The sequence below is a fragment of the Citrus sinensis genome, chromosome 5 (assembly GCF_022201045.2).
Source record: "Citrus sinensis cultivar Valencia sweet orange chromosome 5, DVS_A1.0, whole genome shotgun sequence".
Lineage (NCBI taxonomy): Eukaryota > Viridiplantae > Streptophyta > Magnoliopsida > Sapindales > Rutaceae > Citrus > Citrus sinensis.
Genome location: NC_068560.1, coordinates 28,366,286 through 28,390,022, shown reverse-complemented (window position 1 = coordinate 28,390,022; position 23,737 = coordinate 28,366,286). Strand labels below are relative to the sequence as shown.

The window sequence follows — 23,737 nt, the reverse complement described above, 5'->3', positions numbered from 1 at the left end:
CCTTTTCTCAAAACTTTATCTTTTAAAGAGAAGAGTTGACACCTAGTAACTAGCCTTCTCAATACACATAAAATAGATGCATAAAGTCAAGGAAGGTTGAACAACAGAGTAGAGTAAAAAGTGTATAGGAATACATAAAGATCTAAGCAAACAGATAACAGGAGATTTATTGGCCTTCATAGACAGGAGTTTCTAAGGTGGGCTTCAACCCTCCTTTCATACGTTACTTATCTTATTTGGATTTAAAGTTATTTGGTTGGTTAATTACTTTTTCCCATTGCCCTGTACTCTTCATATTCTGATGTTCAAATATTACAAATTCATGAAACCACTGATTTGCTGATTTCCTGTGTGGTTGATAATTTTATATGTCTAACTGATTTGCTGGTCATGCATGCATATGCTACCGATATTTTAAGGCAATATTTCTTAGCAGAGGAGTTGCGTACATAAGGGCAGAGCAGAGCAGGAATTGGCTCATTTTTATTTGCGCTTGTATTCTAGGGGGTTATTGTGAGAGACAGGTGGTGTTCTTTATATATATACACTTGTTTTCATCACACGTATAGTGGATACCAGCATCACCACCTGTGGATATATCATGTAAATCTTTGTGCCTTGCTTGTGCTTTTTGTGTTGTTGATCCTTTCCTTATTGTTTGATTGATTGTATCAGCGGCTTAATTGGACATTGTTGCTTCTAGCTAGGAGTTATTGGGTTCACTTCAGTGCACCAAAATTTTTATAAAACAATTAGCAGTGGATAAATAGATAGAAGGAATAGTATATCAAAGCTTGCATGAAGTGAGGTACTGAGTTATATTATTCATAGATAGGATCTGAGTTAAATTTTGTGTTCTTTATTTTTCTGTGATTATTTGGTGCACTTGATTCCACATTCCGCACACAACAAACAACACTACAGGATTCGGATATTAGTTCATGTTCTGTTTTAGAAAAACATCACAGAAAGGAAACGGGAGAGGACTGTCCCAAGATATGCCACATTCCCAGCATCCTAATCAATCACCAATATGTCAAATTCGAACCTTGAGGATTTTTAAAACGAGTGCCGCAAGTACCATCGCCATTGTTAAGTCCATTATTTATAGTGTTGGTATTTTATGGCAAGTCTAGTTAAATTGGAAGTTTATTTATTGCATATATTGTAATAGGGATTAATTTATTAATTTCCTAATTTAGTGAGATTCCAATTTATTAGGAATATTTGTTTCCTAATTTAATTAAATGTCTATTTTAGCAAGTCAATTAATGGTGGGATTCTATTATTGGCGCATGAGATCTATTTAGAGCAAGAAGTTTGTTCAAACAAGAAGTCATTAAATACTCTAGATATTTCTTAGGAGACAAGTAATGCAAGAAGATTAGATTTATTCCTATTCAGATTCATAGGAATTATAAGAGGAAAGAAACTCGTATTTGGAAAGTATCTAAGTCTTTTCAAACTTGCTATTTTGGTGAAACCCTAGTGCCTATATAAAGAGACGTATTTCACAATTGAAGACAGGCACAACGCAGAGCATAAAGCAGAGAAGCAAAATTCGGCCTCCTCTCCAGAGAATCTGAATTTGGCGTACCATGTTGTGTTGATTTGTTTTATTATCTTCTTTTCATCTCTGTTGAGACTATATGTGGATTTTGGATCACTAGACGTTGAAGAATTGAAGAATTGCTATTGATCACTTTGCGAAGTGCCTTGAGGATCGTGGATCAAGAGGGGTAGCAATTATTTAAGAGAAGCAGATTCAGTCTAAGGTTGAGTAAACTGTATAGTGATAAACTGTAAGTGAGAGTCTTAAGTTTGGTAAATCCATAGGTTGTAACATCTCAACTTAGTGAATTGCTTTTCATCTTGGCGTGGCCTCGTGGATGTAGAATTGATTAATCCGAATCACGTAAAAATCTTTGTGTCATTTATTTTCTGCATTTTATTGTGTTTTTGGAAAATTAATATTTTTGATGCGGATGAACAGTAACGGTAAACAGTTGTGGTGAACAGAACCGTAAATAGTAATAGTGAACAGTACTTCTGAAAAAATTAATTAAGTAATTAGTTTTTGGTTTTTAATTGCTTACATCTATTTTTGATAGATCTAAATTCCTTTCAGCCATCACCTAAGGTAATTTCTTTCTCAATTACTAACCAAATAAAATTCCTACGGGTAATTTTATTTTTGACAGTAATTTCTCAATTACTACAGGTAATTTCTTTCTCCTCCTCCATTTTACTTTCCTATTATATATTTGTAATCCAATCTTCAAGTCGAAAATATAATATTTGTTTAACCATTTATGCGGGCTACAAGCACAAGTTTATGGGTTGAATTAAATGTCGGACTTGACTCTTGAGGAGTTTATGTCCCATGTGATACAAAAAATATAAACAAGGTGTATGTTTGTACATTATAGTGTTTTTTTATCCGCATCTTTGAATTATTACTGATTATTAGGACATAATTTATGTAACAGATTTTCAGGGCGCATGTGTAAAATTTTTTTCTCTTGCAGATCCAGAGTGGTGCCAGGCCTGCTACTTGCGCTACCGTACAAGTACTTAATCGTGATGAGGCCTAAGCATTGTACGAGCCCGAGCTTTCTTGTTATATGCTGAAGCTGTTGAATGAAAAAGGAAAAAAATAAAATAAAAGGATTACATAGCTAGTCTGATATATCTATGTGATGACGGAGACGGATATTGATGAGCTTTACTGAGAATTCCATTTAATTCTCTATTTCCTAGTAATGGAAATAAAAATTAATCTTAATGTTGGTTATTCTTTTCGATCAATCTCATCAGTTAGAGCTAGAATTGCAAAAGAAAGAGACTTCAACATTTTGGTTTAATGTTTGTTTGACCATTTCGGATAACAGAGGATCGAGCTTTTACTTTAATTGACGCGCAGGGGCTCCATATAAGGACCTGGGTTGATTTGGTTATTTCTGCTACAATTCTTTTGGTAAGCTAACTCAGAAATTGAGTAAATTGTGGATCAAATTTTATGTTATGTTAATGTCCAGAGTATGCAACATTTTAATTTGTAATATCTTAAACACTCATTAGATATCTAATTACTTCAGCTTTATATATAAGTGTATGTTAACTAATTTTGTGACAAAATAAGTATCGATGACATCGTCTACTATATACACACGATGGTCATAAGTGGGTTAATTCCTCTGATTTCTGCACTGCATGAGACTTTCCATTTTCAAGCCAAGAACGGTATGTTTTGGGCTAGGTGAAGTGTCTTGCGATATGGAAGACGGGAAGAGGCCTACAGTACTGAGATGAAACCGATCAGAGGACAGGATTCGGGAATGGTGCAACAAGGAATCGAATTGGTTAGTTATGCTTTTGTAGTTGCTCTCTCCTCTTCATTTGCTAATTTTCAATCGTAGATAATCATCAGCCCATTGTGTGGTTGATTATTTTTGTAATGCATCAAACTGAGACTGATTTATTGAGCATGTTCAATTACTGAGCAGTATTTCGATTGAAATTGAGGGGTGACTCATAACTTCGGCAGGGGCAAGGTGGGAGATGTTCTATTTCAGAAGAGCGTTGGAAGAAGGATACAGGGCCTAAGATATCCCACGTTTCCAACATCGAGACCAATGGGAAGTTGATCAAAGGAAGCCCTTGAGGAATTCTCATAACGCCTGCAACAACCATCAGCCAATGGTAATTTCTTCTGCTGCTCCATTTTACTCGTTGTTATTTGTAATCCAATTAAAGAGTAATTAGCCATTTTGTAGGCATAAGCACAACTTTATGTGATTACGTCATCGAATGTCGGTCTTCATAACTCTATAGATTAATGTCGGAGCTAGGTTGGTGAGAAAGGCTGCTTCAATGATTGTTAAAGAAGCTCATTGTACAGAAAGGAAGAAGACGCTCAAGCTGAGGAAAACCAGCAAGTTGGTGACGTCAGATGATTAAGCAGAATAACAGCTCAGTTGCCACCTCAGCATAAGTAGTTAAAAGTTTGTTATGACTTACTCTGTATATATTGAGCTGTAGTTAAGCATGTGTAGTATGTTCTGAGTTAGTTATAGTAATGCTAAAGCATCGAATATAAATTGAATGTAATTGTAACATTTTTCATTAAGTGAAATAAAGGCAAGAATTCTGGAAAGTTCTCTGAAAATTTTCTGAGATATTTTCTCAGTAACCAAACAACATTTTTCTTAAACTCTTTCAATGATCAAGTGTTTGAATGCAAACTGGTTAGTTAATTACGTTTTCCTATTGCTTTCTACTCTTCATTTTTTGATAAATTTCAAAATGTGCAGGTATTTTTGGTAATTTCCCTATTTTAAAACTAATATCTTTTATGATGGGCTGTTAGAGATTCAGCTTTCATGGAGGTTCCAAGATGTAAGGTCCTATGATGACGCAGAGCAAGGGAAGCTGACGCGAAAGGGTATCATAAGTGGCATCATAAATTGGCCGGGTATGGCAGCAGATTTAGTTATGCCAGATGTCACGTGGAGCATGTGATTCCAATCAGGCGCTTTCTTGAACAGCAAGAAAGCAGAGTTCTTGAGGGAGCTCGAGAGGCTTGTGCGACTTGAACTAGACCTCGAGAGGAATAGTGTCAGGGCTCTTGTAACTTCTGGAAAAGAGAGTTTCCTTGTAAATTCCTTGGTCAATTAATAAAGCATGCATGCATGTAGCCAAGTGTCTGTCTTCGTGGACGTGGGCTTAGAGAAACTCAACCATGTAAAATAATAGTGTTAATTATTTCTCCTCTTGTGTGTGCTCTTGACTTGTTTGCTCTGAGTTGAAGATAATAAAGTGTTTGGTTGATAGGAAACTTTCGAAGATAACAGAGAGAAAATATTTCAGACTGAATTCATTATTATTAGTCTGAAAATAAAATGATGAATTACAAAACGTTATATACACAAGTCTGGAAGATTCTATAGCTCCAGATGCATGTGAATCAGTTTAACAACCTATAACAAATTTTTGGCGAGAAAACATTAACAAACTCTGAAAACTGTTTTGGCTTAAGTAACTAAATGCTGACGTGGTTGCTGACTCAGCTGTTGACATGGATATCAGAATTTATTCTTAACATGCCCCCTTAAGCTCAAGGTCTGGGACAAACATTGAGCTTAGCTCTCATATAAGCAAAATGATCGAAGCTAAGTGGCTCAGTAAGTACATCTGCCAATTGATTTGAGCTTGATACATGTTCAACAGCAAATTACTTTTTGGCAATGTGTTCTCTCACAAAGTGTAAGTCTAGCTCAATGTGTTTAGTTCGTGAATGGTATTTGGGGTTACTTGCCAGAGCTTCTGCACTTTTATTATCACAGTACACAACAGGTGTGTTGTTGAGCTGCACTTTGAGTTCCTGCAACATATATGAAATCCGTAACACTTCTGAAGATGTCAAGGCTAAGGCCCTATACTCTGACTCAGCTGATGATCGAGAAACAACATTTTGTTTCTTAGATGACCAGGACACAAGATTGGACCCAAGAAAAATGCAGTAGCCTCCAACAGATCTTTTGTCATCAGGGTCAGAACCCCAGTCTGCATCTGAGAAGGTTGTGAGAGAAAGAGATCTTGAATTATAAAATTGAATCCCATAAGCAGTTGTAAACTGAAGATACCTCAGAACCCTTTTGCAAGCCTGCCAGTGAAGCACAGAAGGAGCAGCTAAGAACTGACTTAGTTTGTTTACAGTAAAGGCTATATCAGGTCTTGTCAAGGTTACATACTGAAGAGATCCAATGATACTTTTGTAAAGAGAAGGATTCTCAAATAGAGTACCCTTATCTTTATACAATTTATCAGCAACACTCATTGGAGTATTACAACCTTTGCTGTCAAGCATATGAGCCTTCTTTAGGATGTCTCCAATATACTTTGTTTGTGAGAGATGTAACCCAGCACTTGATGGAGTAGTCTCCAATATACATTTTTTTGTTTTCTTAGTTTTTTTCACGATCTTCTCCACTTGCTTCACCAGATCCAGATCTATTAGGAAGAAATCGTTATGGACAGAGTTTTGATTCATCGATGTAGCTCTCAAGACCATTTCCACGAATTGAAGAGAGTACTTGTTGTTTCCAGATCATGTAATTTGTGCGATCAAGTTTGATTGGTGTGGTAAAGGTAAAGGATGTTCCAGACGAGACATGAGTTGAAGAATTAAAGCTTGAAGAAGCCATCAATTGGCTCAAATACCAAGTTGAAGATAATAAAGTGTTTGGTTGATAGGAAACTTTCTAAGATAACAGAGAGAAAATATTTCAGACTGAATTCATTATTATTAATCTGAAAATAAAATGATGAATTACAAAACGTTATATACACAAGTCTGGAAGATTCTATAGCTCCAGATGCATGTGAATCAGCTTAACAACCTATAACAAATTATTGGCGGGAAAACATTAACAAACTCTTAAAACTGTTTTGGCTTAAGTAACTAAATGCTGACGTGGCTGCTGACTCAGCTGCTGACATGGATATCAGAATTTATTCTTAACATGCCCCCTTAAGCTCAAGGTCTGGGACAGACATTGAGCTTAGCTCTCATATAAGCAAAATGATCGAAGCTAAGTGGCTTAGTAAGTACATCTGCCAATTGATTTGAGCTTGATACATGTTCAACAACAAATTCCTTCTTGGCAATGTGTTCTCTCACAAAGTGTAAGTCTAGCTCAATGTGTTTAGTTCGTGAGCTTGATAAATTTTTCATTAAACTATTATACATGGAATAAATTAAAATCGCCTTAGTAACTTTTAAACCATAATTACAAACTATATCTCCCTACGCCAACTAAAGGCTACAGCTCCCACAAACCCCTTAACGGCTCATGTATTATATTATCTGCAATGATGGGTCATAAGGCTGTTCCTTTTTCTCTTCATTTCCTGATGTATGAATTACAAAGTCATCAAACCACTGTTTGATATATATATATATATATTTTTAAATATGTCTAACTGAGGTTAATGATTTGTTAATTGGGCACGCAACTGGGATTTTTACAACAATAATTAAAAGATATTGGTGGTTCTAAGAAAACTACAAATTAAAGTTGCACTAAATTGAAAAAAAGTTCTTGGTCGGTGGGTTTTGTCCAAAAGAAAAGTATTTGAATTTCAGGCTACTTCCGGGAATCTTCATGCGATATTGCAGTACCTGTAAGTTATCATTATGCTTTGTTAAAAAGAAATTAAAGTGTTCACATGCTGCAATCGTAAGGCAGTTTCGCAATAAAATGTTCACACGTTTCACCCGACATTCTCATATCATTTGTGGAAGAAAATTCTCTTTGTGGGGTTTAAATTCCATTACCTGTGACAAATTTGTATGCCGTGAAAAAGAAAAAAAAAAAGAGAGAAAGGTTTTGTCTTTTTTGAGCATTACAATTTTGACTTTCCATTTTCATTCTTTAATATCTATGACACTTTATTACAAATTAATTTTTTTTAAAAAAAAATTCTATTAAATTTCAAAATGATTAGGATATAGAAGAATATATAAATATCCAACTCTGGATGGATCAATTTATACATAATAAATAAGAAATAATTAACAATGATTTATTGTTTATTATTATTACAAAACTAATAATAAAGATTATTTGATTTTTCACAACTTCACAGTCAAAACGTAACTGTAATTTCAGTAAATCATCTGCAACCGATTAATATAATGGGTTCTGTTACCGATTTGGATATGAGGAGGCAGTTATCAAATCATTAAATTTTTACACATGGTGTATTCTTAGTAAATTATTTGTCACGTCATGGGCCATTACATACTAACCATAGTAAGACCCGTATATTATACAACAACGCGTTCAATTATTGGAAAGAGACAACATATATTATACAACAACTTTGTCAAGTTCATGCACCGCGTGAAATTGCGGATGTAGGACCTGACAATATTTTCCAGTCCACACTGGTCAAAAAATTAAAAAGAAAAAAAGAAAGATAATAACAACAATAACTTCTTTTTTGAGATGAAATATTTGTAAATATTAATAACAGTAGCTTCTTTCACAAGGGGCTGAAATGAAATAAATATTTCTAAATTAGAATTTTGCTTGCAGTACTATAAGAATTGAAAGAATAAGGCACCATTTTCACCACATTATCAGCTCCTTCATTTCTTGCAGCATTAGCTACTTACTTTTGCAACAATTCACCATCAATTTCTTCTCTCTCTCTTTTTTCTTTTTCACCATGGTTGATGCGATCCTTTCCCCTATCTTGGAGCAGCTGATTTCAATGGCTGTTGAAGAGGCGAAGGAACAAGTGAGGCTGGTAACGGGCGTCGAAAAGGAAGTGGAGAAGCTGACCAGCAATTTCCGATCCATTCGAGCTGTGCTGAATGATGCAGAGAAAAGGCAAGTAAAGGAGGAAACTGTCAGACTCTGGCTCGATCAACTCAGAGACGTATCTTACAACATGGAAGATTTGTTAGGTGAGTGGAGCACTGCAAGACTCAAACTGCAAATCGATGGAGTGGATGATGATCCTGAGAATGATGCTCTCGTTTGTTTGGAGAAGGTATGTTCCTTCTTTTCTCCTGCCTCTTGCTTTGGCTGCAAACAACTTGTCTTACGTCGTGACATTGCTCTGAATATAAAAGAAATCAATGAAACTCTTGATGATATTGCCAAACAGAAAGACCAGTTTGGTTTTGCTGTGAATGTTATTAAGAGTAATGAGAGAGCCGATCAACGAGTACCAAGTATCTCCCGAATTGATGTGTCCAAGATATTTGGTAGAGAAAAAGAGAAGAACGATCTGGTTAATAGGCTGTTATGTGAGAGTAGTGAAGAGCAGAAAGGCCCCTGTATCATCTCACTTGTTGGGATGGGGGGAATAGGCAAAACTACTCTTGCTCAATTTGCCTACAACAACCGTGATGTTGACAAGAATTTTGAAAAAAGAATATGGGTCTGTGTGTCAGATCCTTTTGATGAGTTTAGAATCGCTAGAGCAATCATTGAGTCTCTAACAGATTCTGCCCCTAATGTTGGTGAGTTTCAATCTCTCATGCAATATTTTGAAAAACATGTTGCCGGGAAAAAATTTCTTCTTGTCTTAGACGACGTGTGGAACGAAGATTACTCTAAATGGGAACCATTCTACAACTGTTTAAAGAGTGGTTTCCATGGAAGTAAAATTTTAATTACCACACGTAAAGAAACAGTTGCCTGTATTATGGGATCAACTCATGTTATCTCTGTCAATGTATTGTCTGAAATGGAATGCTGGTCGGTGTTTCAGTCGTTGGCGATTTCTGGTAAGACCATAGGAAAACGTGAAAATTTAGAAAAAATTGGTAGAGAAATTGTAAAAAAGTGCAAGGGCTTACCTTTAGCTGCAAAGACAATTGCTAGTCTCTTGCTGTCTAAAAACACTGAAAAAGAATGGCAAAATATCTTAGAGAGTGAGATATGGGAACTAGAAGCAATTGAGAAAGGCCTTTTAGCCCCTCTATTGTTGAGTTACAAAGAATTACCCTCCAAGGTAAAGCGTTGTTTCTCATATTGTGCCGTCTTGCCGAAAGACTATAAAATATGGAAGCATAAGTTAATTGAACTATGGATGGCACAAGGTTATCTTAGTGAGAAAGGAGCCAAAGAGATGGAGGATATTGGTGAAGAGTATTTCAACATCTTAGCTAACCGTTCATTCTTTCAGGATTTTGACAGAGGTGATGATGGTGAAATCTCTACTTGCAAAATGCACGATATCGTGCACGACTTTGCCCAATATTTATATAGTAATGAATGTTTAACTGTAGAAATTCATAGTGGTGAAGAGTTAGCTATTAGCTCTTTCGGGAAGAAAAAAATCCTTCATTTACTGTTAACTCTACGTAGGGGGGCTTCGGTTCCGATCTCCATTTGGGGTAATGTTAAAGGATTGCGAGGATTGCGTAGCCTCTTAGTTGAAAGTGATGAATATTCATGGTCTAGCGAAGTCCTACCTCAATTATTTGAAAAATTTACTTGTTTAAGGGCATTAAAATTAGAGGTGCGTGAACCGTGGTTTCAGATTCGTAAGAATTTCATCAAGGAAATTCCAACAAATATAGAAAAATTGATACATTTGAAATACCTTAGTTTGTGCGGTCAAACGGAGATAGAAAAATTACCGGAGACGTTGTGTGAGTTGTATAATTTAGAATGTTTAGATGTTAGTGAATGTCGAAATCTTAGAGAATTACCTCAAGGGATTGGGAGGTTAAGAAAGCTGATGTATATAGACAATGATGACACTGATTCTTTAAGATACCTGCCGGTAGGGATTGGGGAATTAATCAGGCTTCGGAGGGTGACGAAGTTTGTTGTGGGCGGAGGATATGGCAGAGCATGTAGCCTTGGGTCTCTTAAAAAGCTTAACCTCCTTCGAGACTGCAGGATACGTGGGCTGGGTGGTGTGTCAGATGCGGGGGAGGCTAGAAGGGCTGAACTTGAGAAAAAGAAAAATCTTTCTCATTTGGAACTCTATTTTGAGGAGGATGAAGATGAACGGCTTCTTGAAGCCTTGGGACCACCTCCTAATTTAAAGAAATTAGAGATACATAAATACAGAGGCAGGAGGAATGTTGTTCCCAAAAATTGGATCATGTCACTAACCAATTTGAGGGTTTTACGTCTCTGGGGGTGCAGAAATTGTGAGCATTTGCCTCCTTGGGAAAATTGCCGTCCCTTGAAGATCTTGAAATTTGCAGAATGAAAAGCGTGAAAAGAGTGGGTAATGAATTTCTGGGAGTAGAAAGTGATACGGATGGCTCCTCAGTTATTGCCTTTCCCAAATTGACACAGCTGACATTTGATTAGATGGAAGAACTGAAAGAGTGGGATATCGAGACTGCAATAAAGGGAGAAATCATGATCATGCCACGTCTTTCTTCCTTGATTATTCAATTTTGCCCTAACTTAGAAGCACTGTCCGATCACCTTCTTCAGAAGACAACGCTCCAGAAATTGATCATTCGGATGGGATGTCCTATTTTAGAAGAACGCTTGACAGGAGAGGACTGGCCTAAGATACGCCACATTCCCTACATCCACATTCGCTGAATGCGCGCGGCTGCAATTAGTCAATTACAATCATCATTACCCACCGCGACGGGTAATTTATTTCTAGATCTCCTGCATGCATTGCGTGCTCACTCTATTTTAATTAAAATTAATTAGTAGTTATTTTTTAATCCATTTTAGAAACGAATGGTGAACAGAGGAGGGGGGATTCAGCAGGGATATATATGTAATGGTGCTAATAACTCTGGTTAGTAATTATAATTTGTATACGCTTTCCTTCTCGTTTGCTCTCTCTCTACTCTTCTTCATTAATTTAACAATGTCCATTAAATTAGTAACTCTGGTTAGTAATTATATTTCTGTAACTGATTCATTTGTTTTTTTTTTGGGGAAAGCGATATTAATTTTTCAGCCAAAAAGGAATTACGAAATGGCGTCGCAAAGCAGGAATTGGGGGACGGGCGCGGCGCGTGCTTTTTTAATCTGTTATGTATGTTTTCAGTAATTCGTTTTGTTTTTTTTTTGCGAGCCTTGTATTTGTAAAGAGAATGAATGTGGAAAAGCACAACGCAGAGAGAGCTCTTGTGAGGCCAAACCGCTGGGGATTGATTGATTTTGATTTTTGAGTGTTGATATTGGTGTTCTTTTTTTTTCTTTTTTGGCTCATCTGAGAGCTTATTATTATTTGTACACTTTTTCATTATCTAGTGGCTTATTAGTATCACCACCCGTGGATGTAGGCATATTAATTAATATGTTGAACTACGTAAATTTTTTTGCCTTGTGTTTGTTTATTGTGTTATTTGATTATCATAATCAAATCCTATAAAAGATGGTGAAATTTAAATTTTGATTTCACATGGAGTCATAATTTAAAAATAACATACCTACAATGATCATAACATAAAAAAAAATGGTGAATCGGTGGGTCTATAAAGTTTACATAAAAATGAGTCAAATTCAGTTTTAGCTGTTAGATAGCAAATTTTTTAACCAAAACAAAATATTAAACATACCAGTAAACGTAACATTCATTGGATAAAACGAATTTCAAATTACCTTAGCAATACATTTTTAATATGATGTCATGAAGCTTAGAATATACAAGCATCATGATAAGGTTCTGAGGACCGTACGTCGTATTGAGAAAATCACTGAACTAAGGGTGTGTTTACTTTCTGGAGTGGGAGTGAGGAGTGTGGATTCCTCCCACTCCAGTGTTTACTTCACTTATTTAGTGAAGGAGTGGGAATCCCACTCCGTGGGGCCCACCCATTTTTGGAGTGGAGAGTGGGAGTGGGACTCCCATTGGGGGAGGTGGGAGTGGCTGATCAAATTATTTCCATTTTTTTTATAAAATGACTGACGCCTGACGGTATAATTCCAAAACTAGTCAGTGTGCATCTTCTATCAAACTTTCCCTCCACAATTCCTTTCTCCATTTAAAACTTTTATTTTATTTCTCAAAATTGTTTCCAATGCAAAATTTTTATTATTTTGAATAGTAATATGTATTCTGGATTTGATTTTACTTTCAACTTTCTATTAAATATCAAATACAAAAAATACGTATTTTTAAGTTAACAAAAAAAACTCAATTATTTTCTCCTGTTTCATTTCCAGTATTTATAACCAAACAATAAATGGAATCTCATCCCTCTCTCTAATTATTCCATTTGTTTCTCCTTTTATTTCTCTATTCCTTTCCATTTTTCCAACCAAATTGTGTTAATGCGAAATGCGTGAAAGAGAAGGCGAGAGGCGTGAAATTCGTTCCAAGCTTTCAATTACAGAATGTTTTTGGGTTAATTTTATTTCAGCGGTACATAAAAGTTTTTTCCCTCTAAAATAAAAGTTTTTGAATAATTTTGATTTGCCACACTTTTTGGGCGCCCATTTTGCAACTATTTGATATTTTAAATTGTAAAACCTTAGATTTATGCTTTAATTTTTTTAAACCTTTTTCATTGTATTTAATAAATTTATAATTTATAAACTTGCTTATTAGATTAGACACCTGAAACACTCAAGCTCAAACTCAAGCCAAACTTTTTTAAAGACCCATTAAACTTTTTAGATGGCAAATTCTTATTGGTTGAGCAGGCCTTTTTTTATATGATAAGGTGATGAATTCAGCCTACATAAGTTTTTCTTTTTTGAGCATATGAATTTATTGATGTGGCAACATAAAATAAATAAAATAGTAAATTTTATTTGATAGAATTTTGTCGTTGACTTATCAAAGATATATTCACATCAGTTAAGTCATTGAAATCTTTTAAAACTATGTCATTTTCAATGCCTAAGTGGAATTAAAAATTTAAAAAGAAAGTTCATCGACAGAATTATGTCAAAAAAAATTAAAATCTTTAAAACACATTTTTGTAAAATATTAAAATGCGAGATTTTATTTAAGTGTTTTGATAGTATTCTATCAAGAATCACTTAATTTACTATTAGTGACAGAATTTTGTAACTATTTTCTTATAGAATAATCAAAATTTCAAGGCCACTAAAATTTTGAAACAATGGTGTTTGCCGCATTAGGAAAAGAATATATCTATCACAAAATATTAGACACATACACTATCATGTGAAAAAGCATTCTGTCAAAGAAATTCAGTTTTGTAGTAGTGGGATTGGCTTAATCTTCAGCGTAATACATAATGTTGGAATATTTATTGGTTGCCATTTATTTCTTTCCATATTAATTTTGTTGGATTAGAAAGCAACTAATCAATTGCGGGTGATGTGAAATGCCAACTACAGTTGTGATTTAATGAAAATCATATGTATCGAAAAAAATGAGAAGAGGTCATAAACTAGAACAAAAATATAATCATATTCAAGTAAACTTAATAGAGAAATCCTAAGTTCGTGCATGAGAGTTGAACTCTATGAATTTTAATCTCAATAATTCGATGCATACAAAATATATATACGAGTTTTTGAGTGACGTATGAGTACTAAAAGAGTTAAGTAATAAGTAAATAAAGTAAACCAAGTGACATGACATTGATTCAATATTATTGTATCAATATTTATGAAAGAAATTGTATTAAAATTAAATTGTATGTTGAGTATTGATCTTGTCGTCTCATTATGTTTAGATATCTTAATATTAAATCGATATATGTTGTATCATTGGTTGATTAAATGACATATCATTTAAAGTATATCCTTAACTAACTGAATTAATAGCATAAATAATTTATTTCAAGAAGTCTTTGACCAGGTAATGTTAATAAGATTTGCAGCTTTCAGAAGAAACATAATATTTCAAACGTAGAATATTAAAACGTAACTATCATCTTATCGTTCTTGTTTTTTAAATCTGAATAATTGAGAATGCAAATTTAGAAGTCAACTTTAATGAGATCGCATACCAATTCCAATATTTAATCAAATCTTGACCGTCCCTCAATCAATCAACGGTGGGAAACAATTAGTGGATCCACATATGAGCCATGACTGAGTACAATAATGGCAATGATTTAATTAAATATTATATTAAAATAGAATAATTGATAATATTCTTAATTAGGTGACATTATAATCTTTAATAGACTTCTAAGCATTCCAATTAAAATTTAAAATTGTGGCGTGGCTACATGTTATGTCTATTGATGAAGTCACAAAAGATTGACCAAGACAACAGAGATAATTTCCCTAATCTGATTTGGTTTCTACTGAGCAAGGCTGCACATATTTTGATGATACCATGGGTTACGTTATATTTGTTAGACTGACCAAGTTCATGACAGTTACTCCCGAAGCCACACACTAACTCAACGATAATTTTAGAATATTATCAAAATACTTGGGGTATTTATTATATCTATTAAAAATCCACAATTCCAAATAAAAAAGAAATTGATTTTGGATAGAAATATTTCATTTGATAGAACCATTGTACTGGCTGTGATTACGGAACTTTAAGAACGCCATTAGATGATCATATTTAATTGAAAATTTTTAACTATTTATCAGTGTCTAAATTATGCCCTCAATGATTTAGTCAAATAATTTTCAAGTACTTTTATTTAACTAGCTAATGGATTTTGAATTTTAAGGGAGGTAAAGGCTAAAAAAAATCGATTTAGATTTAATCCACTCTCCAATCTTTTAAAAAATGAACTTAAAAAAAATACCTAGATTGTAGGGGGAAGAGAGAGAGAGTAGTATATAAAAGGAACTTTTTATGTAGCGTTTAGTTTAGATAAGTATATTTTATTGCACTTTTTGTTATTATTCAAAAAACCTCATTCGTATGTACCACTTAGCTCACATGGGTAGGAGAAAATTAAGTTACCATTCAATTATACTATAATTAACTTTTTAAAAAAAATCTCATTATTGACTTATGTATGATACATAATTTTCTCATTATTGGTCACGAATAATTTGCTTATATGATCATATTGTTGGTACGAATTTCTTTGCTTCACTAAGGAAAGACTTTGAGTTTGGACATAATTTTTTTTCGAACTGAAGATGGATCTCAAATTTCTTACCTTACCATATACAAAGAGTAAGAATTTTTAAGAATTTACAAGTCTTAGATAGTTGCGTATAATTTATTTTACTTTGTTAATTTTTACAATTATATTATTTCATTTTGATCAAGTTATGTATATCTAATCTTATACAAATAACTTTTCTCTTAGGTACACTAAATAATTTTTTTGTGTAGCGTAAAAGATTTTATTCATAATTTGACGGATTTTGTTACCTTGCAAAATAAGGTAACAAATATAAGTAAATAACAATTGTTTGATAAAAATCTAATGGCTGCGGAAATATAAGATAAAAATAATAAAATTTGTGGAGAGTTGGAAATGGGTAACAAGTGTATTATGTTTGTTGCCTAATTTGACAACTTAGACGTACATTTTAATCTTAATAATAATAAAAAAGGAAATACATTTAGTAAACCTACCCACGCGCATCAAATGCGTGTGAAAATAAAATACCTATACATAAGAAGACAATTTGACAACGCTCAACGTGCTGCCATGCAATCTTTTCATTTCAATTCAATGCGTTGGATATAACTTAAACAAAATGTCGAATCAAAACAAATCTTTCAACTTTCAACAAAGACGTGAAGCAAAATTCAACCAAATGGCTGCGGCTTCATCATCATCTTCTTCTAACAAACCCACAAATTTCATTCAAAAGCTCTTCATAATCTCTCTTCTTCTCCTCTCCTTCTCGCTTTTCCTTGTCATTTTGTCATTCAAACCTAAACAACAACCCCATTTGGCTTACGAGCCAAATAATAAATATAATACTAACCACTTAATACACAGACCCAAATGGCTCGATATTGTCGAAAAACATATCAACGGTCACAAAATTAAAGTTGGTTTAGTAAATATAAACGACGACGACGATGATGATTATAATAGCGTACGTGGTGACATGCATGCTGAAACTGTTCACGTACGTTTCGACCATGTGGGTGAGGATAAAAAGTGGGAAGACTTTTTCCCGGAGTGGATTGATGAAGATCACAAGTGGGCCCCACCGGCGTGCCCGGATATACCCATGCCGGCGCAGGATTACCGGTACCTCGACGTGATAGCGGCTAGGATTCCCTGCGGAGGGAACGGAGATGGAGGTGGTGGGATGAGGGATGTGTTTAGGTTGCAAGTGAATCTCGTGGTGGCGAATCTAGCGGTGGAGAGTGGGTGGTTGAAACCTGATGTTGATCGGGCGGTGTACGTTGTCTTTGTGGGTTCTTGTGGGGCCATGGTGGAGATGTTCAGGTGCGATGATCTTGTGGAGTATGCAGGGGATTATTGGGTTTATAAGCCTGACTTGAGGAGATTGAAACATAAAGTATTGATGCCTGTTGGGTCATGCCAAATTGCTTCTGCTTATGCTCAAACTGGTGAGTTTTGCTTCTTCTTCTTTTTTTTTTTCCCTGGTTTCTCGAAAACATTTTGTTTGTGTTTTAGATAGCGAGTAGTTTGGAAACTGAAGAAAATTTGGTCATCACTTGAAGAAGAAAATCCCCTGTACAATTTTCTAACCAAATGCTAACTTACTGTTTGTACTCAGTTCCAAGAATTTTACAATGTTATATGCATTAAAATGTGACTTAAAATTTCGTAAAAATCTTTATGAATCTGTAGTTGTTGTCTTGCTGCTTGTCATATTTCTTGATTATTGACGAAGTAGTATTTAAGCTCTTATTGTTATTTTTTTTCCTACTTTAATGGTCGCTTATATAGGCGAATCTATAGTGAGAACGAAAATATTATGATTTTAATCGATATGTTTTGGAGTTTATTCTAGAGGATAGAGTCTTAAATTTTAATGAAAGCTTGTTGCATATAAAAAAATATAAAATGTTCACAAGAAATGGATGCAGGAGATTTTATTTAATTTTTCTTCGGAAATTTGAGGTGTTCTGAGGAAAGAAAAAAAAAAGGTTAGTGGGTGATTTATCTGGTCATGGTGGGTCATTAATTTACTGCTTTCTTTAGTTTCAAGTTTTAGTAAATTATTCGTTCAGCATTTATAAATGAGACAAATCCAAAGTCAATATGCACAACTCGTGCACAGGTGTAATTGGTTTAAATTTGATCGGTTCTTCAATTTTGATATCCTTAAAGAGTTGTAATAATCTGCAGACACAGAATGTATACAGGCAGCAGTCATGATTCTGATTGTGTGAAAATTTGGCAAGGCATCAAAATTTGGTAACTCAGCCAACATAAATGAATTTCCTAATTAAGACTTATGTGGCATTAGAGAATTGCACTTTCAATTTCCGTGAAAGTATTACCTAATCCGGACGCCACGACTTCTTCAAAACCTTCATATGTAATTCATTTTTCTTAATTTTGCAAAATTAACCTAAAATTAATATTTGAGTGCTTTTATTTTGATTTACAGGCAAAGAAATATGGAGATATTTTATGTCACAAGCAAGACTAGCAAAACTGAACTACACAACGTACCATCAAAGAGAAGCTTATGTAACCGTCCTACATTCATCAGAAGCTTATGTATGTGGTGCAATAGCTTTAGCGCAAAGCATAATCCAAAAAAACTCGACTAGAGATCTCGTTCTCCTTCATGATAAATCAATAAGTGGCAAGTCTCTCCGTGGCCTGAGAGCTGCCGGATGGAAAACCAAGTGGATTTCGCGCATACGTAGCCCCTTTTCCAAGAAAGATTCGTACAATGAGTGGAATTATAGCAAGCTTACAGTATGGCAACTCACTGAATATGATAAAATTATCTTCATTGATTCTGATCTTTTAGTACTCAAAAACATCGATGAATTCTTCTTTTACCCTGAATTATCAGCAGCAGGTAATGACAAAGTGTTGTTCAATTCTGGGGTGATGGTGATTGAGCCATCATTGTGCAAGTTTGAAGATATGATGCTCAAAAGCTTTAAGGTTTCGTCATACAATGGAGGTGACCAGGGATTTCTTAATGAAGTGTTCACATGGTGGCATAGGTTGCCTAAGAGAATCAACAATTTGAAGGTGTTTTCAAAGCAAGACGATAAGGAACATCAAGTGGGTGATGGTCTTTATGCAATTCATTATCTGGGGTTAAAGCCATGGATGTGTTACAAGGACTATGATTGCAATTGGGACATGGTGAGTCGCCATGTATTTGCCAGTGATTCAGCTCATAAGAAATGGTGGCAAGTTTATTATGCAATGCCTAAGAAATTGCAACAGTACTGTGCATTAACAAAGCATATGGATAAAAGGATTAAGAAATGGAGAAGAATTGCTGAGAATGCAAGTTTGGCTAATGGGCACTGGAAGATTAAGCCGAAAGATCCCAGGCAATATCATATTGTTGATAACAAATGAAGGGCGAGTGAAATTCTTTTAATTTTTTTTAATATAGCATCATTATTTATGTTGTTTGTTCTGATCAAGAAAACTGAAAGCAAGGAAATACAACAATACAAGATTGAGTAGCAAAATTTCATAATTGTATGGTTTAGCAACAAATCCTGACACGTCATAACTTGAAAAGTTCAAGACGTGGATAACATAATCAGGCTATCAAATTTCTTGCAAAATGCATTACACAATAATTTGAGGACCAGTTTCGTATTTGTTTCCACTAAAAAAAAAATGATTTCCCACTAGTTCTGCAACTGGTTTATGGGGATTTAATAGATGAACTAAAAAAACTCAAAAATATTCGTGTGCATCTTCCATCAAACTTTCCCTGCTCAATTCCATTCTCCATCAAACAGTTTTATTTTATTTTTTTTTAACTTTTTGCCATGAAAATTTTTATTATTTTAAATAGTAGTATGTTTTTGTATTTGAAACAGTTATAAATTTTATTCTATATGTCAAATTTTAAGAATGAAATGAACTTAAATTGTTACGAAATCATTGTAATCCATCTCCTATGATTCCTCTTCTCTGTATATCTTAGTTCTATTTGTATACGTTATTAGCTGTACACGATAGACCAGAATATTTGTAATTAATCTTTTTACTCCTGTAATTAGTTTCTTTCCTAGATTAGAAGTCTGCACTATTTAAACCCCATGAGTTGGAATAAAATAAGTAAGTGGAGTATTCCTTTGAATCTTATTTCCTCTGTACCTTTGTTTTCTACTTGGTGTCAGAGCTTTGCTCTTATTATTGTATCCGAATTCTCATCTGTTCTTTGTACCATGGCCGAAAGTAAAATTGAATCGTCTACACCAATCATACATGTTCAATCTGAAAACTCAGGTCTCAAAGCTGGTGTTACTCTTACTGAAACTAACTATGATGTGTGGTCATAAATCATTGAGATGCACATTGCTGGACGTGAAAAACTTGAATATATTATGGGTGAAACAGATCAACCATTAGAGAATGATGCTTTCTATACAAAGTGGTATGCAGAAAATCAAAAAGTCAAGGGATGGTTACTGACGTCCATGTCACCTGAAATCATGAAACGTTATCTCAGATTACACACTGCAAGGGAAATATGGAATGCTTTGGCTAAAGCTTTCTACGATGGGTCAGATGAATCACAAATCTTTGCACTAAATCAACGAGCTTTCTCTACTCAACAGGGTGGACGTCCCCTATCAACATATTATGGTGATCTTGTAGAGATTTTTCAAGAGCTAGATTATCGTGATAAGGTCATAATGAAAGACCCCGATGATGTCACTGCATATAAAAAATCAGTTGAACGCTCGAGAGTGCACATCTTCCTTAATGGACTAGATGCAGAATTTGAACAACTCAGAGGAGAGATTCTCAGGAAGGATCCGACACTAGACTTTGAAGAAACATATGCGTATGTGCGGCGTGATGCTATGCGCAGGACAATAGTAAATGGAGAACTTGATCATCATGAGTCATCTGCCCTGATAGCTCGTCGAAACAAACATGGGCGTAATAACCAACAGCTAAATTCTAACTCTTCAAAGTAGATTATTGATCAACATCAATCATCTGAAACGCAAAATCGCAGCTATGAAATTGGAACGTCAAAATTAGAACGTCTGTGCACGCATTGTGGTGGAACTGGACATACCAAGTCAAGGTGTTATGAACTGATTGGGTATCCGGAATGGTGGGATCCTACTAAAGCACCCAAATGGAACTCAAAGACAAAAAATCAAGCTTCTGCTGTTGTGGTTAAATCTTTGAACAATCCTAAGGAATCTTCATCTTTAATTGCTACTTCAGGTAATATTGGTAAGGCTCTTAATACCTCTACACCTGATAGTAATAGTGCTTGGATAATTGATTCAGGTGCTACGGATCACATGACTTTTGACACTGATCATATTTTGTCTATGAAATCATCCAAACAAATTGTAGTATCCACAGCCAATGGTACTCCCTCTCCTGTCATGGGAGAAGGTTCAATTACTCTTACAGAGAATTTGAATTTGGAATCAGTTCTTGTTGTTCCCTCTCTTAACTATAACCTATTGTCTGTTGCTCAAATAACACGTGCTTTGCATTGTATTGTGATTTTTTGGCCTAACCTTTGTGTTTTTAAGGACATCCGGACTCGGAGGACAATTGGTTATGGTACTAGAAAGGGGAAGCTCTATTATCTTGATTTGACTACAGCAAGTTCAGATCAATTATCTCAAGCATTCTCAACTGAAAGATCGGGCAAAGCACAAAGTTCTGAAATTTGGTTGTGGCATAGGCGATTAGGCCATGCTTCTTTTGGATATTTAAAAAAATTATTTCCAAAGCTGTTCTCTCATTTGGCAAATTCAAATTTTAAGTGTGATATTTGTGAAATGGCTAAGAGTCACCGTGTCTCTTTTCCACCTAGTATGAATAAAAGTCCAATACCTTTTATGATTGTTCATTCAGATGTATGGGGTCCTGCAAAGGTTCCTTCTTTAAATGGTGCACGCTGGTTTGTTTCCTTTATTGATGATCACACACGTATGACTTGGGTTTGTTTGATGAAATCAAAAAATGAAGTTAGTTCTTTGTTCCAGAATTTTCACAAGATGATAGCAACTCAATATCAATCTCACGTACGGGTTCTTCGCACTGATAATGGTGGAGAATTTGTTAATCACGATTTGAAACAGTACCTCACTTTACATGGCATTGCTCATCAGACAACTTGCTCCTACTCTCCTCAACAAAATAGGGTTGCGGAGCGCAAGAATCGTCATCTTCTTGAAGTTGTACGTGCATCATTATTTGGTGCTCACATGCCTAAGAGTTATTGGGGTGAAGCTGTTACAGTTGCAACCTACCTCATTAATCGTGTTCCGTCAAGTTTATTACAATTTCAGACTCCTCTCCATGTACTTTATGAGACTGTAAGTGTTCCCACCATGCCGAATCTGCAACCTAGAGTATTTGGGTGTGTAGCCTTTGTACATCTTCACAAATCCTTGAGAAATAAACTGGAACCTCGGGCTGTTCGGTGTGTATTTGTCGGCTATGGTTTGTATCAAAAAGGTTATAGATGTTATCACCCTCCATCCCGCAAGACGTATACTACACTTGATGTTACCTTTCATGAGGATGAAATGTATTATTCTGCCCCTGAGTCTTCATTTCAGGGGGAGAGTAGAGTTGAATTGCAGACTCTGGATTTTTTAGAAGATTTTACAAGCAATAGCTATCGGGAGAATTGGGAAACTCAAAATGGAATAGCTGATCACACTTTAGATGGTGAAAATCCAATGGAAGTAGTAACGCCAGCCTCTACATCACCAGAAGTAATGGCTTCCCCTCCACCCGAAGTAACGGCTTCTGCTCCTCAATCTGTACCATTTAACCAATTGTCTCTCCAACCCGAGTCAATCTCTGAAACTCAGGTACATTTTGAACCTCAGCCCCATTTAAAAGTGTTGCCTGATCGAGTCACTAGAGGAATACCTCGACTAAATTATGAACCTACTCTTACCTCCAAAGCTAAATATCCCATGAGTAATTTCGTGTCTTATCATAGGTTGTCAAAGGAATGTGAATCTTTTGTGAATCAATTATCTATACTAGCTATTCCTAACAGTGTGCAGGAGGCTTTGAAAGATCCTCAATGGAAGGAAGCAATGAATGAAAAAATGAACTATCTCCAAAAGAATTCTACATGGGAGGTTGTTGATTTACCCGAAGGAAAGACACATGTAGGATGTAGATGGGTCTTCACTATTAAATACAAAGCTGATGGAATTGTTGAAAGGTTTAAGGCGAGGCTTGTCGCCAAAGGGTATACTCAAACTTATGGGGTCGATTACATGGAAACATTTGCTCCAGTTGCAAAAATCAACACTGTTCGTGTTCTATTATCTCTAGCTGTGAACCTTGACTGGCCACTGCACCAATTTGATGTAAAAAATGCATTTTTGCATGGAGACCTCCAAGAAGAAGTATATATGGAATTGCCTCCAGGATGTAAAATACAAGTTGAGGGAAGTAAACAGGTTTGCAAATTGCGAAAATCTCTGTACGGCTTGAAGCAATCTCCTAGAGCATGGTTTGGAAGATTTACTAGCTCTATGAAGGCTTTTGGATATCAACAAAGTAATTCAGATCATACCCTCTTCTTGAAATATAATAGAGAAAAAATCATTGTTCTTATTGTGTATGTTGATGATATGATAGTAACAGGAAATGATCCGGAAGAAAAGGTTGCACTACAAGCTCATCTTGCTCAAGAATTTGAGATGAAAGATTTGGGTTCGCTGAAGTATTTCCTAGGAATTGAAGTGTCAAGATCAAAGAAAGGCATTTTCTTATCTCAGCGAAAATATGCCTTAGATTTATTAAATGAAAGTGGGATGTCCGCTTGTAGTCCAATTAGCACTCCTATGGAAGAAAATTTGAAGCTAAGCACGGATCCAAATCAAGTTCCAGCTAACAAGGAACGATATCATAGATTAGTAGGCCGACTAATGTATCTTGGGCACACCCGACCAGACTTAGATTATGCATTAAGTGTGGTCAGCTAGTTCATGCATTCTCCAAAGGAAGAACATATGAATGCTGTTATTCGCATTTTACGGTACTTAAAATCATCTCCTGGAAAGGGTATTGTGTTTACAAAAGGCGATAACTTGGATATTAAAGGGTATACGGATGCTGATTGGGCTGGATCAATTGATGACAGGCGTTCTACATCTGGTTATTTCACATTTGTGGGTGGAAATCTAGTTACATGGCGAAGCAAGAAACAAGATGTTGTAGCTAGAT

General features: G+C 35.1%; 2 protein-coding genes across 8 annotated transcripts; both read left to right on the top strand.

The window, feature by feature from the left end:
- Positions 1 to 8,023: 8,023 nt before the first annotated feature.
- LOC127902151 (putative disease resistance protein RGA3) lies at positions 8,024 to 11,848 on the top strand. 7 transcript variants are annotated; one of them, XM_052440854.1, is made up of 3 exons: positions 8,024 to 11,145; positions 11,252 to 11,301; positions 11,467 to 11,848. In XM_052440854.1, exon 1 carries the CDS (start codon positions 8,236 to 8,238, stop codon positions 10,744 to 10,746), a length of 2,511 nt encoding a protein of 836 aa, XP_052296814.1. In that variant the 5' UTR covers positions 8,024 to 8,235; the 3' UTR covers positions 10,747 to 11,145; positions 11,252 to 11,301; positions 11,467 to 11,848. The 7 variants fall into 7 exon arrangements, with proteins under 7 accessions (XP_052296814.1, XP_052296810.1, XP_052296813.1 ...); XM_052440850.1 differs by having other exon boundaries at positions 11,450 to 11,848; XM_052440853.1 differs by having other exon boundaries at positions 11,235 to 11,301.
- A 4,278-nt stretch (positions 11,849 to 16,126) lies between these two features.
- Positions 16,127 to 19,100, top strand: LOC127902153 (putative UDP-glucuronate:xylan alpha-glucuronosyltransferase 4). Its single transcript, XM_052440861.1, has 2 exons — positions 16,127 to 16,950; positions 17,961 to 19,100. Exons 1-2 carry the CDS (start codon positions 16,179 to 16,181, stop codon positions 18,899 to 18,901), a joined length of 1,713 nt encoding a protein of 570 aa, XP_052296821.1. The 5' UTR covers positions 16,127 to 16,178; the 3' UTR covers positions 18,902 to 19,100.
- Positions 19,101 to 23,737: the final 4,637 nt, after the last annotated feature.